Source organism: Hemiscyllium ocellatum, chromosome 4 (genome assembly GCF_020745735.1).
Source record: "Hemiscyllium ocellatum isolate sHemOce1 chromosome 4, sHemOce1.pat.X.cur, whole genome shotgun sequence".
NCBI classification, from domain to species: Eukaryota; Metazoa; Chordata; class Chondrichthyes; order Orectolobiformes; family Hemiscylliidae; genus Hemiscyllium; species Hemiscyllium ocellatum.
Window position 1 is genome coordinate 87,742,982 of NC_083404.1, and position 16,419 is coordinate 87,759,400.

Consider the following 16,419-nt stretch of genomic DNA (forward strand, 5'->3'; position numbering starts at 1 on the left):
TGCTTCATTTGCTGCTCCTAGGGGTTCTGCATGTATGTGCAATTTCTTTATCTCTCCCCTAAGATATCAAGAGTGCATGTAGTTTTCTTCAGTAGTGAAATCAAACAATTATCATCAATAGTTGTAAAAATCTATTCTGCTTGAGAGTATACTGTTTATTACTTGATAAAAAGTGACTGTACTAATGACAGGGTTCAAGAGGAGCATAAATACCAGCGCAGATCTCTGGAGCCAGGCAAAACTTGGAGAAATCAATGCACACCTGTTTAAACAAAATTATTTTTATTTCACAATTCATTTTGGTTTTGTTTTAGTTTTAGTTATTACAGATGTATTTGGCAGTAAGGTAATACATATCCATGTGCTGAGCCCATTGAAGTTACTTAAAGCAAAAACTGACTATGGTGCATGGCTTTTAATTGACTCTCTTAAAGGAATGTTTAAAAACACTGTCATATGACATTTGCTTTCGATAATGATGTAACAAAACCTATTTTCTCTTTAATTGCAATTACTTTAATTTCCCTTTTCACTTACTTTCTCTGGCTGAGTGAATGGACTTGCAATCTCCTCCTCAGACTGAGCCAGTACTGCTCTATAACTAGTTGCCACAGATGTTTGAGTGTGGACAGCCAGATCAATGACTTCAGCCCCCTGCCTTTGTGGGATAGTACTGTGTTCTGCTTGGTAGCTTCCTAATATGGCAAGTTTAAAATAAGAAAATTGCAAAGCACTGTAATCCACGATCTGACTTGATTGCCTCAGTCTAATTGCTATTTTAAAACTGATTTGTAACCAAGTAACTAATAAAATTTGTTTTGGGATCATTCTTCTTCTTCAAATCTAAATAGGTGAAAAATAGTTTTTTTCAAAATATTGGATCAGAATTGAAATCAAACCTTTCATAAGATGGAATGACTGAGAATAACAGAATGTAATTTAATCTTAATTAATTGTATTCTGTTTTGTTATGTGACTATTTAAACAAAGTGTGGCACAAAACTAGTTACTATCTCATACAGTTTTTGCAAATATGAATTGAAAGGATCTTTATATTTTACATCGCTGACTCCATCGGCAGTTGACGGCTGAGCATTACTGCGTAAGTGTTTTGCAAATATTGACTGATTAAATGTTTTGAATATTTAATTAGTGGTCATGGTAGACTCTTAAATAGGGTTTAATTGTTAGTGTAAATCCTTAGGTTAGTTTAAAATGGGAATAATTATAGATCACATAGGATTGCATTTCATGCAAGTCAAAAGGTTGTGTAGGGCAGTAGTTTACATGATTGGTTTCTTTTGTTCCAGTGACATTGCTTAAATATAAAGAAAGTGGTGCCTTTTTTACTTCCCTTCTGGGATGTCCAGCTACTGATGTCAAAATGGACCTTCATGATCAGAAAGCACAGTAATTCCCTTCCCATTGAACTGTAACATTTGCATTTGTAAGTATACTCTTAACACATTCTGCTTTCGGGTGAAATTATTTTTGTCCAATGAAAGTAAAATTACTTAAGCAGATGAGCAATAGTTTTCTCTTACTTTTGTGATCAAACATTTAAGAAGTCATCTCTACAGCAACTGGAAGGTAACAAAATGAGATCCAATTCAAATCCTGTTCCTACACCATATATTTGGTATTTTAGTTGATAATAGGGGAATTTTAAAAAATTTCATTGTAAACTCAACACAGATGTTTCAGTAGAAACATTCGTGAAAACTGGAAAGCTGTGTGTATGTCTGTTACTATGCAGAATGGTAAATATTTTTTAAACACTAGTGTTAATGTATAAATTTTCTTATACTGTCATAAGTATTTAAGGAAAATAAAACAAAAAAAAAGGACTCTTGGATTTTGCAATATATTTTCTTGCTTATTTCACCTTCCATAAACAATAATTGTTATTGAATAATAGATATTCTTTAAAGAATTAAGTTTTGGGCTAACTTCAAATTAAAAGTTAAAGTGGGCTGAAGATCTAACTTCAAAAGCCCGGCATGAGGAAATGATGTTTGGGAAGCTAGGTTAATGACGCAGATCAGAAGCTTCCTTTGGTAATCGAAGGCCTGAAACTGATGACCACCTCTGAAACTGGTCTGGAAATGTCTCTGGATGTGCTCTTTAGGCTACTCAGGAGAATCACGCTTTAAGTTGACCTGTAATATGAAAAGACCGATGGTATGAATATATGCAGCTGCAGAAAATTGATTAGAAAACCACAGTATCAGAAATATATATATGATTTCAATTCAACATACAACAGACAAAAAAAAACAGATTTGAGATTATTCTCCAAAAGCATCTTCCTAATTCATGCTGTGCAGGGATAAGTGTGCCTGGGTGGAGTAATTAATTTAGAATGCAATACATAATTTACTGGAGACTACCTGAGATTCCTTCCCTATTCTGCTTTCTTGACAGGCATAAGATATTATTTTGAGAGGCCAACACATATTGATATGAACTCATCAACTCTATTCACAGATTCATTAATAAGCAGAATTTAACAATTCAAAGAGGAAACAATTAAATAAATATCATTATTAATAGGGAATCTCTATATTAGAAAATGCTTGAAGGAATGTTTATCCCAAGAGTGCTGGAATCCAAAAGGCTAGAAGTAATGCTTGTATAAAGTTCTTGTTAGGATGCATCTAAAGTACGTGTATCCAGTTCTGGCTCTGCATTTCAGGAAAGATGTTATGATCTTAGAGGGGTTGAATGCAGATTCCTTAGAAGGATATCTGGACTAGTTGCATTTACTACACTTCCATCTGTTGATTTTAAATCTTATTGGGGTAGCACTGGAAAGCATGCCCCACTATTTACAATCATCATAAAAGGTAAAGATTTTATTAATGTACTTAAAATTCCCCAATTTACCTGTCTTTTTAGACCAAATTTAACAGAAATCATGAACCAGTTTTCTGTACTTATCAAGAATTACTATTCATTACAATATTATGGATGGAGGGAAAATCTAGGAAGGCAGTTCAATACTCCTTATCCACAGTGTTCACAAAGATTATCCTTTCGCTCACAGGGTTTTGCTGTTTGTTCATATCTCTTCTCCAGGTGCTTTTCATTTCCTTGCAGGAGGCACAGAGTGACTGGTTCACAAAATGTAAAATTTCTTAACAATTGGTTCAAAGTCACAGCAACTGAGGAGTGAAAATAAACTGGCTTACTTCAGGCTTTAGGTTCTTTTTGAGGAAGGAAAAACACTACTTCCCCTTTTGGAGCTATGAAGGCTTTTGGCCATATTGCTCACACTCACAAGCTGTTCAGCCAACCGGGAGCCAATCACATTGTTGTAAGCACACAGAAGGTTTTTGCTATCGACAACTCTACAGACCGATTAGCTACTTGTTGCCTGGCAAATCTCATTGTATACACCCTTCAAATGGTGTCAGATCATTTGCAATAACCTTCCTCCACTGTCTGAACAAGCAGAAGCATAAATGTTAGTAACTTGTTTTTGAAAACTGCAGCAATTCCTTCCATAATCCTTAGTTTAAAAACAGCCCTTTAACATTTCATTTCACAATTTAAAATAGAAAAATGTACAGTCTTTATAATATAAAAATAACTTGATTTTAATTATTTGAGATGATTGAAGGGGTTGATTGGATCGATCGAGAGAAACTATTTCCTCAGGTAGAAGAGTCCAAGACCAAAAGAAAAGAAACAAAGGGTAAGCTTCAAAAATCTGGGGCACTTCTCCCACAAAGGTCAATGGTGTTTAGATACGAATATGGTATTATGACCATAGGTCAGATCTACAAAGCACTATATGAACATTTTTAACTTTCAATTCCAAAATGTGTGCAATTTTGTACTGAGGGTTGAAATGACCAAACATGGCTGCAGATGTAAATCACTTGGATGTTGGGTGCGAGAGAGAGAGACCCTTGGAATTTCACACCTAAAGGTGCAAAGGGAATTTCAAATAACAGCCCTTAGGAGGGGAAAAAGCCAAGTCAGAATAGGCTGGACTATGATCTTGACTAAGAAAATGAGGGGCTGATGACTCTGGGTCAACAACAATTCGTTCTCTGCAGATTTTATTCCAAATAGCAGACACATTTTGTATCTTTTCCTTTTGGAGAATAAACAAGGATAGGGGGTTAAAAAGCACTTTACTAGTGTGTGTTAGTGGGACTAAAGTTCTCATGTGTGCCAGTGGGTCATTACTAACTTGGATTACAGTGTTAGCTGTGAAGGTCACGAAAAGAAATAGCCAATAGTTATCCCTGCAGGTAAAGGGTAATCTCACTCATTGTTATCTCAAGACCATAAAACATAGGAATAGCATTTGGTCATTTAGCCCACAGAGTCTATTCTGCCATTTGATCATGGCTGACTTCTCCTGTAATCCTTGACATCTTGCTGATCAAGGACCTATTGATCTTTGTCTTAAATACACTCAATGACTTGGCCTCAAGTGTTCTGTGGTCATGAATTCCACAGATTCACTACGTTCTTGCTGAAGAAATGTTCAAATGGTTCTCCCTTTACTCTGAGACTGTGCCGTCTCTCCACCAGTGAAAACATCTTCTTTACATCCACTTTCCTGGCCTTACAGTATTCTAATAAGTTTCAATGAGATCCTCCCTCAATCTTCTAAACTCTATCGAGTACAGACCCAGAGTCCCCAATTGGTCCTCATATGACAAGCCCTTTACTAGTGGGATCATTCCAGAAATCTGGTTAAATTGACTCACTTCAAATAGAAGTTCATTTGGGTCTGGGTGAAAGGTATTCACAACGGAAAGGGTCCATTTTTAGATTCACCTTCTTGTGACCATCTGAGTAAACAGATGAGTAAAGTAGGGGAATCATTGCCACCCAGGAATTTAATACTTGGGGCATCCCAAGTGAAACCATAACAAATTGGGGTATCTTGCATAGAATTTGCTTATAACAATAGGTTGAATGGAAAACTAAGGCTCATAAGTTCCTACAGTAAAACACTCTTTCAGAATATTTGTTTATGATGTCAGATGAGTAACAAGAAAATCCACAACTCAAACATTTTGGTGCAAGTGGTGGATGTGCTACCCACCTATGAACTCCAGTGCTAGACCCAGTAAAGAACAGCAGTAGGTATTTTCTTTTGCCCCTGTGTCTGTTCTACCCTTCACTGTGATCATGGCTGCTCTGTAGAGAGACCCCAAAGAAAATTGCAATTTCTAGGCTCCATTGTCTTTCGCACTGACAGGGTTTCTCTGACGGATCCCACACTGAATTGTCCTGCAAACCTGGCAGGTTGCGAACAAATTATTTTGTTCATACCTAGCTTTGAACTGCTGGTTGTCATAGCGGAATCTACAACTAAACCTAGCAACATATGAATTCAATACATTAGCTGGTTACATATTTTATTCTGAAACGTAAGATATTTTTTCTACTACTCAAGTGTTGTATAAACTGTACATATAAGAAATCTGAACAAAATATTTCGTATTTGCAAATCTGAATTCTGCTCTTGTCAATTTTAGTTTTTACTGAGTCTACCTCTCCCGAGGCCGTTTGTACTCAAAATGAAATACTGAAATATAAAGGGCCGATACCCTAAAAGGTTACTGAAGTAAAAACAATGCCTTTGCTTCAGTCTAGTATGATTACCAAACCTTCATTACATCACACTGCAGTACCAGATTAATCACTGACTGTAGGAAATAAGCTGCAGATTACAGTGATTTGCGAGATCTGGGATCTTTTCTAATTGAAATGACTATTTTTCAGTGTCTACTTGCAAACCAGAATCAGATTTTCTCATGCATAAACTCAAATCGAACATTCACCTTTGTCGACACTCTTTTCACAAATCAAACCATTGAGGTCTGTGCAGAAGAAGTCGTTCCACAATGCACCTGTAGCCAAGCCAGCACAATCTTCTGTTGCTGTTTCATGTTGCCAGTTATCGGGTTGCCCTGGCCTCCAGTTTCTGGAAGAAAACAGTCAAACAAAATGAATTCACAAAGCAAGCAGGAAGTGAATCCTTTCAATACATGTCAGCAGGAGTTAATATGGCTACCTTGTCAAGAATAATATCTTTGCCAACAGTCTGCCCCTCTTCCGTAGCTAATTTCGTGCCAAGTTGACCTTGCAGAGGGGGCACACAGTGTCCACCAATGCTCTTGAAGTCTTTAGAAATAGAGGTGGGCACTGCAGGGGGTAAAGTGTCTATTTCCCCCTCCAACCTCATTGTGATTTAATGTTCTCCTCTTTCCATACCTTTTCCCTCACCTATAGTATTGCATTGCCCTTTCCAAGCTGTGCATGTAAATTGATTTAATTGAAACCATAGGCAATTTAGTGATTTTGAATAATAGGTAAAAATTACCATGAGTCATGTAGTGGTGGGAAAAAATATCTCAGTTATGCACTTCTGGATAAATAAAAAGAACATTATCTGTCTAAATGAGTTGTCAATTTAACAAAATTGTATTTGAAATATTTGCAAAAGCTGACTTAATTGCACCCCTTTGAAAAGAAATGTTAAACATACTTGAAAACCCATTCACTTAAACAGTGTTAAAATCATGCCCTGAAAACCATGGACTGAAGTTTTGGGCTCTGCCACCATGAGGAATGGAGACAGGCAGGGATCAGACGTTACAAGATTGGTCAGCCCACTGCTTCCTGGTATCAGCCATTTTGCAGCTGGATTATTCTCTGAAGCTGTGTTGGCTTTGATTGACCCTCTAGTTTCGTATGTTCACCCATTGTTCTTAATAGGATGATTGGTTATAACTCCTGTTCCCATCAAATAGGAAAATGGGTGGCACAGTGGTTAGCACTGCTGCCTCACAGCACCTGGGACCCAGGTTCAGTTCCACCGTCAGGTGACTGGCTGTGTAGAGTTTGCACAGTGTCTGCGTGGGTTTCCTCTGAGTGCTCTGGTTTCTTCCCACAGTCCAAAGATGTGCAGGTTAGGAGGATTGACCATGGGAAATGGAGGGTTATAAGGTGGGATGTCCTTCAGAGAGTTGGTTTGGAACCAATGGCCCAAATGGCCTCCTTCCACACTGTAAGGATTCTATGAAAATGGATTCAAAACAAGGAGCTGACTTCCGATCTGGTCATGGGTATATATACCCATTTTTCCAATTGCTAATGCCATTAATCTGTATCCCAAGCTCTCTCTGTGAGCACCTCTGAACTGCTCCTAATTCCCTCGGAGTTGCTTGCTGTCTCCCACCTATCACTTCCATTGCTTCTCTGTGCAGCACCCCATGCACTCCTGCTTCCCTGTGTCACTGTGGCTCTTCACTGTTTTCTTTGTTGCTTACTTCACCTCACTGCCTCCTACTTCCCTCTTGCTTCCTTTTAATGCTACTCCCTCCCTGCCCCCTCAAAGCCCCTCATTATTCTCTTCACTTCACTTCTCTTGGCACCTCCCTGTCATCCATTCTGGGAAGTGATGAAGAAAGTGTCAAGAGTTTGCTGGAGTGAGCAAGGAAGAAACCAAGTCACTTTTGTAATTCATCAGTATCTTGTGGTGTTGACAACCATTTTGCATCTTTCACTTTAATAGGATCAAATCTATTATCAGCTGGTCAGATTTATCCAAGTAAATTGATTTGTGTCATGTTGATTTGACATTTGTTGCTGTTGAAAATCTGACCATGTTTCCTTTTTGCTGCTGGGGGTTTGTGTCATGCTCATAGTTATTTTTTACCAAGAACTGCAGTTTCAGCTACGATGCAGAGACAACCTTGGTGGACCCTTAATGATGTGCTCTGTATGTTGTAGGAATATGTTCTGGCTGACAGGTAATCCTAGAAGAAGCCGTATATACAGAAAGAAATTGTAAATGCTGTTAGTTCCTGAGAGTCAATGGAAAAAATGTACAGACCAATATCCATTCTTGGCAGTGACCTTGGAAAAGCACTTGACATTGAGAACTTGGGTCTTACATTTTTCCAGCATAGAACCCTTGTGTGGATGTATTTTTGTTGATTGTTTAGTTCCCTTGGACCTATCCATATATGCATACTTTATTCAAAACACAACAAATGGAATTGCACAAATCAGTGATCAACTTTCTGGATGATGATGTTTTGTACCATGGAATCGAATTCCAATTTGAACTTTTCTTGAATGTGAATGTTCTGGTAAAGATCAATTCTGGGTGTTTGGGCATTGTCCTATTTTCCTATTGATGGGAACAGAAGTTATAACCAATCATCCTATTAAGAACACTGGCTGGACGTTCGAAGCTGGAGGGTCAATCAAAGCCCACACAGCTTCAGAGAATAATCCAGCTGCAAAATGACTGATACCAGGAAGCAGTGGGCTGGCCTTTAAAATTACTCATGGCATCAAACCTGTCTGGGCAAAGGTTAGTCAGCCAATGCAGATTTGATGCTGCTGTCAGGAATCTTTGATATTGCACACGACATATTGTTGATTATGATACTATGTAGACTTATGAACACACACAAACCAAAAGATAAAAGATAATCCATCTATTTCAACTATGTAAAAGGTTACAGGTGACCATTCTGTCATATTGACATTCAAGGCAGGTAATGTCAAAGCATAGAGTATCAGACCCATTGTAAACAATTAGCTTATTGTGTGGATTGCACCATACTATGCCAGTTTCAGTAAATTTCAGCTGTGTATATGGATGATATTTGCATAAGCACGTGTCACTCTTGGCATATAATACATCTTTTGCCCAAAACATCAATTTTCCTATTCCTCTGATGCTGCCTGACCTCCAACCTAAAACCTTTACCCTGACCTCCATCCACCTATTGTGCACTCAGCTACCTTCCCACCCCAGCTCCACCCCTCCCATTTAACTCTCCACCCTTGAGGTTCCCAGCCTCATTCCTGATGAAGGGCTTTTGCCTGAAACATCGATTTTCCTGCTCCTTGGAATCTGCCTGTCCTGCTATGCTTTTCCAGCACTACTCTAATCTCCAGCATCTGCAGTACTCACTTTCACCTATATAGTACATCTTGTCTATTCCTTTTGGGATATCACTTGGATGGAAGTGAAGCCTTTAATCTTTTTCTTGGCATCCATGTAATGTGTTAAGTTTACCACATGTACTATCTAGGACCTGTAAGTTATAACATTGCAGTTCCTTCCTAGACTCTGTACACATGCCTGTGTGTCACTTTAGAAGCATTTCTGGCATTGTTCTCTGGGTACCTTGTTTTCATGTTGTGTTGTGCCATAAGGCCATAAGACACAGGAGCAGAAGGAGGTCATTCAGCCTATTGAATCTGCTCTGCCAATCAGTAAGATCACAGCTGATCCATGACTCAATTTCACTTTCTTGTCTTTTCCCCATACCCCTTGATTCCCTTAATTGTTTTAAAAAAAACTGTATTTCTCAGCCTTGAACATTCTGAACAAAACAACCTCTATAGGCCTCTGTGTTAAAGAATTCCACCAATTCACTACGCCCTGAGAGAAGAAATCTCTCCTTGTCTCTTAAATGGGGAAATCCTTTATTCTGAGAGTATGCCTTCTGGTCCTAATCTCTTCCACAAGGGGAAACAATCTCTCCATAGCTATTCTGTTAAGATACTTAAGAATCTTACATGTTTCAATCTGTCTTGTAAACACCAATGAGTATAAGTCCAACCTACTCAACCTCTTCTCCTAAGAAAATCCCTCCATACCTGGGATCAAATTAAAAAACCGTCTCTGGACTGCTTCCAATGCCCCAATATATCCTTCCTTAGTTTAGGGGACAAAGAATGTTCACAGTTTTCTAGGTGTGGTTGCACCAGTGCATTGTAGAGTTTTAGTAAGATTTCTTATTTTTATTCTCCATTCCCAAAAAAGGCCAATAAAGGCCAACATTCCATTTGCCCTCCCTTCTTCCTTATTCCCAACTCTTCTGAGATCCCAGACTTTTGTGATTCATGCTTGAGGACTCCCAAATTGCTCTGTACTGCAACTTCTTGGGATCTTTTTACATTGAAATAATATTCAGCTCCTCAATCTGTGTAAAATGCAAAACCTCACATTATATTGAATTTGCCAAGTTTTTGCTCACTCCATTAACCTGTCTATATCTCTATGTAGACTCTTTGTATCATCTTCACCATTTGCTTTTTACCTATCTTCGTGTCATCTGCAAACCTGACTATGCAATGTTCACTTTCCTTATCCAAGTCATTTAACATATATTGCAAATAAATGTGGCTTTAGCACTGATCCCTGTATTTTAGTTGCAGGTTGCCATCTTGATAATGTCCCCCTCATCCCCACTCTGTGTTCTAATAGTTAGTCAATCGTCTATCACACTAATACAACAAAATGACCTCATCTTATTAAGTAGACTTATTTAATAATGTAATCCTATAAGCCAATTTGCCAATCCAAATATATTACATCTAATCATTCCTTTTTATCAAACTGCTTACTACTTCCTCAAAGAATTCTAATAAATTTGTCACATACACAACTTCCCCTTCATGAAGACAAGCTGGCTCTACTTAATTCAATTCCAGATTTCTAAATGCTCTGCTTCTACATTTTTTATATTAGACTCTAATATTTTTGTAATGACGAACATTAAACTAACTGACCTGAAACCTATATTTTGTCTCCCTCCCTTCTGGAATAAGGGAATTGCACTGGCAGTTTCCTAATCCTCTGGACTTTATCAGAATCTCAAGATTATTGAAAGATTACTGCCAGTGCATCCAATAAATAAGTAGCTACTTATTTGGTATCATAGCATGTAACCTATCAGGTCCAGGTTCCCTCTAAGCATGCAAGGCTGCCCATGCACACAGCTGCTCCGATGTTCCATGCATGGTAATCAGCATCGGCATGACGACCGTGGTATTAAAATCTGGTTTCAGAATTCATTGCAACAACTTGGGCCTCTAAGGCTGTGCAGCCAGTAAGAAAATTCGTGGAAATGCTGTTTGGGGGAGTTATAGGCTTTTATCCCTATTAGTTTCTCGAGCATTTTTCCTTTCAGAGCAGTTATTGTATTTACTTTCTTCCTTTTGCTCCTTGATTTTGTATTTTTGGAATGCTATTAATATGAAGACTGATGAAAAGTATTTATTCAACTTTTCTGTCATTTCTTGATTCCCCATTATTATTTTTCCAGCCCCATTTTCTAAGGTATCTATCTTCACTTTGGCATCTCCCTTTGTTTTGATATATTTAAATCACTCTTACTATATCTTTTTTTAATATTACATTGTTAATGGGTTATTGGGTTTTACATAACTTGTTAGTCTACCCTCATAATTTACTTTCCACCTCTTTATTTTTAGTCATCTATTATTGGCTTTTAAACTTTCCCAATCCTCTTACTTATCACTAATCCTTGCCATATTATGTATTCTCTCTTTCAATTTGATACTACCTTGGTTAACGACGGTTGGTTTATCACTTCCTAAAATTCTTCTTCCTCATTGGGACATATCTTTACTGTAAACTATTTTCTTAAATATCTGCCATTTTGCATCAATTGCCTTCATTGCTAAACACGTGTCCCAGGCCACTAAATCAGCTCTGCCTTCATTAATCTACTGTCTTTTTTACATGCACTTATTATCTCCTGGTTTATTCTCTGTCATACTGTACAGAAACTGTTAATGAGGCCTATAGATGACTCCCTTTTATTACTTCTTACCACTACTCATATGGATTTTGAGTATTCCAATTCAAGATCATTTCTTGCCATCACACTTATTCTACCTTGTATCAACAAGGCTGCCCCACCATCCTTTCTTTCCTATCCATCCATTTGAAAAGTCACATTCTTGAATTGATCTCCTTGTAATTGTACCTTCGTCGTGGCTAAAAGACCATACTCATTATCTCTATTTCAGCTGTTAATTGAAAGTGAACAGCCATTAAATGAACATTTTTACCCCTTTGTCTTTTTTCTTTTGATCTTTTTTGCTGCTGTAGTTTTATGTTTGACAGCTCTGTCCCTTTCTGTTCCAATTTGGCTATCATTACCTAACCAGGTGCCCGGCAATACAGCTATATTCTTTTGCTTTGTAAGAAAACTGTATCCTGTCTCCAGAAATCTCCTACCCCACCTAGATTAAAGCTCTTGCCACTGTGTTAGTTATTCAATATAACAGGGCTCTCTATATTTTTCTGGTTCCTAGAGCTCCTACATACTTTAGCCCAATATCCTCTTGTAGATGGTAATGTAAGAAGCAAGCAAAATTCAGATGTTCTACTGAATGTGTTGACAGCAAGCATTTCCGGATGCTGTTGGCCTACTGGAATTGCTTTGAAATTGCATTCTTCCACCAGCAGTGCATCTGTGGTATACTCCTTACATTTGTGTAGAATTGTCATTTAGAAAATATTATTAGGTATCGAGGAAATGACTAGTTTGATCAGTCCTTTGCATCAATAGCTGCCTACAAATTGATCACAACACCCATGCATTAAAAGTATAACATGATCTCAAGTTTGATTAACTAAAAATTGACTCAAGATTTAAGTTGATCTTCAAAAATCTGAATGCTTTTGTCAGGATCTTTGCTATCATTAATGGAGACAACAGTGAATTTTATTCTTCTTATACCTTCAAATCCCCAACAATAATAGGTTTGACCACCAGTTATCTGCTGATACATAATGTAAAGCTTTTTATAATGAGAGAATCTCAAAGATGTCCCAATCCAATGTTTGCTGTTTGATTACCATATTTCTTTTGTGGCTTTATACTTTTAAATAATCTGTATTATAGTATAGTGCTTTGCTATGTTTTAATTGTTTTTTTATTGTATGTTGCTGAAAGCTTAGGATTTGCAGGCTTATTGTGAAGGTTTTTGTCAGTTGATAGCATTCAAACCAAAAAAGGCGTGATAACATCAAGCAGTTCTTTTTGACTTTTATTTGGAAACAAAGGTGAAGTGACTGATGTCTGGACATAGCTAAGTCTTTTTAATTTGGAAATCCACTTTTCAGTGTTTTAAACTCTATTTTGTACTAGAAGCAATGTGGAGCTGTGCCTTCAGTGCCATTTAAAACTTTCTTTTTAAAAGTTGGATTAACAGTGTCTGTGTTTTTTTAAAGAGAGAGCGATATAAATATACTATGACATTGTATATTTTAAGTGTGATTGCAGTTCTTTCATTCTGACTGTATTTGTAACTTCTGCTTAAATTTGGGGTAGACTAATGGACAATTATTAAAAAGACTTTTCACAACTGTCACGATTAGAGATGGTCAACATGGTTTTGTGAAGGGTAGATCGTGCCTAACTAACTTTATTAATTTCTTTGAGAAGGTTGAAGATAAAGCTGTTAATGCAGTGTATTTGGACTTCAGTAAGACATTTGATAAGATTCCATACTGTAGGCTATTGCACAGCATACGGTGTTTCAGGACTGAAGGTGATTGAGTGAATTGGATCAGAAATTAGCTAGCTGAAAGAAGACAGAGGATGGTTGTTCATGGGAAATGTTCATCCTGGAGCTCAGTTGCCAGTAGTGTGCTGCAAGGATCTGTTTTGGGGCCACTGCTGTTTGTCATTTTTATAATGTTCTGGATGTGGGTGTAGAAGGATGGGTTAGTAAATTTGCAGATGACACTAAGGTAGGCAGTATTGTAGATAGTGCCGAAGGATGTTGCGAGTTACAGAGGGACATAGATAAGTGGCAAATGGAGTTTAATGTAGAATGGTGTGAGGTAGTTCACTTCGCAAGAAATAACAGGAAAGCAAAGTAATGGGCTAATGGTAAAATTCTTGGCTGTGTAGATAAACAGAGAGATCTTGGTGTCCAAATGCATAAATCCCTGAAAGTTGTCACCAAGGTTGATAGGGTTGTTAAGAAAGCATATAGTGTGTTGGTGTGGTAAGGGGATTGAGTTTCGGAGCCAAAAGGACATGCTTGAGCTGAACAAGACACTGGTAAGACCATACCTGGAGTATTGCGTACAATTCTGGCCACTGCATTATAGGAAGGATGTGGAAGCCTTGGAAAGGGTTCAGAGGAGATATACTACGATGTTTCCTGTTATGGAAGGGAGGTCTTGTGAGGAAAGGCTGAGGGAACGGAGGCTGTTTTTGTTTGAAAGATGAAGTTTGAGAGATGATTTAATTGAGACATATAAGATAGTCAGAGGATCAGATAGGATGGACAATGAGACTCTTTTTCCTAGGATGGTGAAGGCTAACACAGGAGACATAGCTTTAAATTGTGGGGTGATAGATTTAGGACAGATACGGGGGGTAGTTTCTTTACTTAGAGTAGTAGGGGCATGGAACGGCCAGTCTGCAACAGTAGTAGACTCGCTGACATTAAGGGCATTTAAATGGGCATTGGACATACATGTGGATAATAATGGAATGGTGTAGGTTAGATAAGCATTAATTTCACAGATTGGCGCAACATTAAGGGCTGAAGGGCCTATACTGCGCTGTAACGTTCTATGTTGCTGTCAACTTTTCAACCTTTAGCACCCATTTACAGGCCATTCTGTTAGAAGGCATGTTTCGTTATAACGCACAACTCAGGTTTGTTGTAACAGGATTGACGAATTGGGGATGCTGTTTCTACAGTGCGCACTTTTAAAACGTGCGTTGGTAGTAACGTGATTACAGCACCAACACTCTAATCGCTAAAGTGCAACTTTTCTATAACACCAGGTTGCACAAAAACACAACCATTGTGTTATAGAAGACCTCCCTGTCCTGCCACTAACAAAGTGTTTAAACAATCTATTGGAGTTCTTTGAGGAAGTAATATTGTGGATAAAGGGGAACAAGTGGATGTACTGTACTTACATTTCCAGAAGGCATTTGATAAGGTCCCTCAGCAAAGGTTATGGTGGGAATAACATGGGCAGCATGGCAGGTGGTGAGAGCCTAGTAGTGAGGTGGTACAGCGGGATGTGTGTAAAGTGATTTGAGGGAGGCAGTTATTGCTGCATTATTAATCCAGTGACCCAGGTAATGTTCTGGGGACTTGGGTTCAAATCCCGACTTGGCAGATGATGGAATTTGAATTCAGCAAAAAATCTGGAATTCAGAGTTTAATGATGACCATGAATCCATTTGTTGAAAACTCCGTCTGGTTCACTAATGTCCTTTAGGGAAGGAAACTAGCATCCTTATTTGGTCTGGCCTACATGCGACTTCAGACACACAGCAATGTGATTGACTCTCAACTGTCCGCTGGGCAATTAGGGATGGGCAATGAATGCTTGCCTAGCCAACAAGTCCTCATTCCATGAATGAATTTTTAAAAAAACTGTGCATAGTGCGTTGCAGCAAACTGAAGTTATAGGTCACTTCTGTACATGCATGAACATATTTTTGGGGTATGGTGAATCACTTCATTTGAAAAAACTTCTTCAACTAAAATTTTGCAGAATTGTTTTATAAAGTGTGAATGTCATGAATCATAACATTTAATTTGAAGGTGAACAACATGGTTAATTAGATTTACATGACTAAATGATAATTCCAGTTAATCTTCAGCATTATTATATTTTATAATAGAATGGACATACGTGTATTCTGCAACAGTTCCATCCACCCATTTCCATACATTGTGCTCTTCAGTGTCTGACAGACCAATCCAGTAGTAATTTATTCCACGTATTTGTTTTCCAACCCATTGCTGTAATGCCAGTACACAATTTATTAGCAATGTAGATAAATACATGTTAAAGTAACTTAGCATTTTTGACATTTTCATACAAATATGAAGAATACAGCTGACTAATTCAGAAGATTCTTCCAGAAATACATTATTAAAATTGTGCTTGTAATTTTTTTTACTTTAGAGAAGTTCAGGTTTAGAGAGGTGTCCCTTTATTTGTTGCACTGTAAATATAAACAAGCTGACCTGTAGAATTGTGAGACGTACCCAAGTGGCAATGTTACAGGACTAGAAATCTAATAGTCCTAGACTAACCCTCTGGAACATGGATTCAAATCCCACAATAGCAGCTGGAATATAAAGCCAAGTTTATTGTGGTGACCATTAAAACTTAGATCCATTGTCATAAAAACTCATCTGGTTCACTAATGTCCTTTAGGAAAAGAAACCTAATATCCTTACCTAATCTGGCCTATTAAGACTCCAGACCGCAACAATGTGGCTGACAGCTAATTGCTCTCAGTTAACAGAAACAGAGGATAGGCAACAAACTAAATAACAAAAAAAAATTATTCTAATCCACAAAATTCTGCTGGATCAAGTTCCTCCTTTCATAGCAACTAGCTAACAGTGTGGTCAGAGTGACTGCATCAAGTAGGCTGGTGAGCTAAGCAAATAGTAATTGGAAAAATGAACAATGAAATAGATTCACGATAAATGGAATCCAACAGAAAAGGATTTAGATTAGAACATTTATTGTTCACTAAATTGGTTATGAAGTTAGATACAACAAACTCTAAATAATAAAGCAGTGAGCCCATAGTTGAGTTAGAGTGTTCA

The 16,419-nt window shown here is 37.7% G+C and overlaps 1 protein-coding gene across 3 annotated transcripts in view; it reads right to left on the reverse strand.

Moving 5' to 3' along the window:
* Positions 1-265: 265 nt before the first annotated feature.
* The window catches only part of colec12 (collectin sub-family member 12), a 210,468-nt gene continuing 194,314 nt past the window's right edge, over positions 266-16,419 (reverse strand). For all 3 annotated transcript variants that reach the window (XM_060823598.1, XM_060823594.1, XM_060823599.1), the window contains 3 exons: positions 15,488-15,597; positions 5,811-5,953; positions 266-2,159 (listed from right to left, as the gene is read on the reverse strand). In XM_060823598.1, coding sequence (XP_060679581.1) covers positions 2,143-2,159; positions 5,811-5,953; positions 15,488-15,597 — 270 coding nt within the window. In that variant the 3' untranslated portion in view covers positions 266-2,142. The remainder of the gene's footprint in view (positions 2,160-5,810; positions 5,954-15,487; positions 15,598-16,419) is intronic.